The sequence below is a fragment of the Lactuca saligna genome, chromosome 4, assembly GCF_052625555.1.
Source record: "Lactuca saligna cultivar CGN05327 chromosome 4, ASM5262555v1, whole genome shotgun sequence".
Taxonomy (NCBI): Eukaryota; Viridiplantae; Streptophyta; class Magnoliopsida; order Asterales; family Asteraceae; genus Lactuca; species Lactuca saligna.
In genome coordinates this window covers 296,481,196-296,484,358 of record NC_136420.1, presented here as the reverse complement: position 1 = coordinate 296,484,358, position 3,163 = coordinate 296,481,196, and the positions used below count along the sequence as shown (strand labels likewise).

At 45.9% G+C, this 3,163-nt stretch overlaps 1 protein-coding gene across 1 annotated transcript; it reads right to left on the bottom strand.

Moving 5' to 3' along the window:
* Nucleotides 1-1,281: 1,281 nt before the first annotated feature.
* Nucleotides 1,282-2,733, bottom strand: LOC145040792 (uncharacterized). Its single transcript, XM_078988686.1, has 2 exons — nt 1,602-2,733; nt 1,282-1,520 (listed from the first exon to the last, which is right to left on the bottom strand). Exons 1-2 carry the CDS (start codon nt 2,731-2,733, stop codon nt 1,282-1,284), a joined length of 1,371 nt encoding a protein of 456 aa, XP_078844812.1.
* Nucleotides 2,734-3,163: the final 430 nt, after the last annotated feature.

Genomic DNA, 3,163 nt, shown 5'->3' with positions numbered 1-3,163 from the left:
AGTAGGGTAGTTTCATTTGTGGGGTTTCAGCTGTCGGGAGGCATAGGCTATCACCCTATCTCGTTGCATTAACACGGCACCCAGACCTTGAAGCGATGCATCACAGTAAACCACCATATCCTCAACCCCATCAGGTAAGGCCAAAATCGGAGCTTCACACAATCGCTTCCTTAACTCATCAAATGCTAGTTGCTGCTCCGGGCCCTAAACGAAATTCATTGATTTCTTGGTCAATCGGGTGAGTGATAAGGCGATTTTAGAGAAATTTTCAATGAACCTCCGGTAATAACCGACTAAACCCAAGAAACTACGAATTTCAGAAGGTGTTTTCGGAATCTTCCATTGTTTAACCGCATCAGCCTTGGCTTGATCGACCTTGATACCGTGTTTGTTTACCACATGCCCCAAGAACTGAACTTCTTCCAACCAAAATTCACATTTTGAGAATTTAGCATAAAGCCTTTCTCTTGCCAGAGTTTCCAGAATCTCCCGAAGGTGTTGCTGATGCTCCTCTTTGCTCTTAGAATAGACTAAGATATCATCTATGAACACTATAACCGAACGGTCAAGCATCAGGCTACACACCCGGTTCATGAGATCCATGAACGTTGCGGGTGCATTGGTGAGCCCAAAAGTCATCACCACGAATTCAAAGTGCCCATATCAAGTACGGAATGCTGTTTTCTCAATGTCTTCTTCACGAACACGCATCTGATGGTAACCGGAATGTAAATCAATCTTGGAAAACCAAGATGCTCCCTGAAGCTGATCGAAAAGATCGTCAATACGTGGCAACGGCTACCTATTCTTTATCGTGCGCTTGTTTAGCTCCCTATAATCAATACACATTCGCTGGGATCCATCTTTCTTCTTCACAAAGAGAATAGGAGCACCCCAAGGCGAGCAGCTTGGCCGTATAAACCCTTTATAACTTAGTTCTTGCAGTTGATCTTGGAGCTCTTTCATTTCAGGTGGTGCCAAGCGGTAAGGAGATTTCGCTACCGGAGTCGCACCTGGCACCAAATCAATGCGAAACTCCACTTGCCGAACAGGTGGCAAGCCAGGGAGTTCCTCCGGAAAGACATCGCTGAAGTCGGAAACGATAGGAACGTCGTCTAGTGCTATAGCAGAAGAGCAAGAAGCCATAGCCAGGCGGGGAATGTCCCCCTGAATAATAAGTTCTCCACCTCTAGGGTTTCGAACACGAACTTGCTTCTTACGACAGTGGATTTCCGCATCAAACGCATCAAGCCAATCCATGCCTACGATAACGCAGAGCTCTCACATCGCAATAGGGATAAGATCAATAGGGAATTCAACTCCAGAAAACTCGAGAGTGCAACCCCGATAGACATTGGTGACATAAATAGTGTGGTTGTTGGAAACTTCGACAACCATTGGGCGAGCCAATTTTCCGATACTACACCCCAGACGATTAATAAACGTGCGAGATACAAAAGAATGGGTAGCACCGCTATCAAACATAACAACAGCAGGCTTGGAATCTAGCAAATAAGTGCCTGTTTTACCACATACGATCAAGTAAACAATTCTAACTACCATTTATTAAATAATGGCAGGAGAGAAAAGAAAAAAATTACCTGCCACTGTCGCGGTAATCACCGGCTCATCCGCAGTCATCTGGTGAGCACGACCTCGTGTCACCATAGTGGGTCCCTTAGAAGACGATGCAATTGCAGGATTTGTACCCCCGCTTCCTTTACCAGCCTTCAACTTCGGGCATTCGGGCTTCTTGTGTCTTGTCTCGTTGCAGTGATAGCAGACGGCAGCAGCAGAAGTAATCTGAGGAACTGCACTCGCAGGGGGAGCCCTACAATTCTTCCAATGATGCCCTGGCTTTTTACAGTTGTAGCATATCAACGGATTTTTCTCGCCCTGACCTGAAGACGGCCTGTACTCATACCTTGACTTACCACCCTGCTTTTGCTTTTTCTGGGCATCTCCGGATGTCTTGGAGGAGGTGTCATTGGCCTTCCTCTTGGTTTGGGTCTGCAACTCGATTTCCCTCCTCCTTGTTGCATCCATGATCGCGGATAAAGTCGGGAACTCCTGCATGCTAACGAATTCCCGAATCTCGGTACGTAGAATGGTAGTGTATTGGCTGACCAACCAGGCCTCGTTCCCAGCAAATGAGGGACAAAAAGATAGCATCTCCAAGAACTTGGCGTTCAGGTCGCTAACAGACTCGGTAGTTTGCTGTAAGGCCATGAACTCTTGCTGCATCCGCTGCTGCTCCACCTTGGGCACATATTGTGCCTCGAACCTCTCCACAAATTGGGCCCAAGACATGGCCCTCACTTCTTCCTCGTTTAATAGAGCGGTGATGGTGTTCCACCATGTCTTTCCCCTTTTTCGCAGCTGATTCATGGCGATCACAACTTTATACTGGTTCGGACACCCAACAGTCATGAAGGCGCCCTCAACATCTGACACCCAATGCTTAGCAGCAACTGGGTCGGATTCACCATTCCAAAGAGGAGGGCTACACTTGCTGAACTTCTCGAAGTAGTATGCCGAATCTCGAACGGGCGGAGCCGGTAACACTCTCCCGGGAATAGCTGCGAGGCGCTCATCCAGAAGAGCTTTGACCTGGTTGATTATGTCATTGGTCACGCCCGAGATTAGTTCATTGAAAGCGTTATTGAATTCCTCAGCGACAATATTCCTAACTTGCTCCATTTGGAACTGATTAAGGCGAGCAGGCGGAGCCATCTGTATCCGTAGAAGGAGGAAAATATTTAGAAATAATTCAGCCTAGATATTTCTAGGAAGACGAAAAACTCAGCTTGCCGAAAATTTCTCAACCTTGCCCCGACCCGAAACCGGCACCGATGTTTCAAATAGTAGGGGCCCTTCTACTATCTTCCACACAAGTTCCAATTTCGCAATCGCGTCTAGTTTCAAAATTTCCAGCTCGCTCTAGCCGTTAATTTTACATCTCTCTCACATGTTAACATTAAATAAGTGTGTAATCTAGCATTTTAAGACTAGTAGAATCCAATTCATAGTCAACATTTTAACATAAACATTTAACATAAGAAATAAGGCTTACTTGGCTGGCTGACTGGCACACTGCAACATCTTTCACTACTAGTCTTTAGAAAGTTTGAAAAAATCTTTAAAAAAGAGAATAAACTATTAT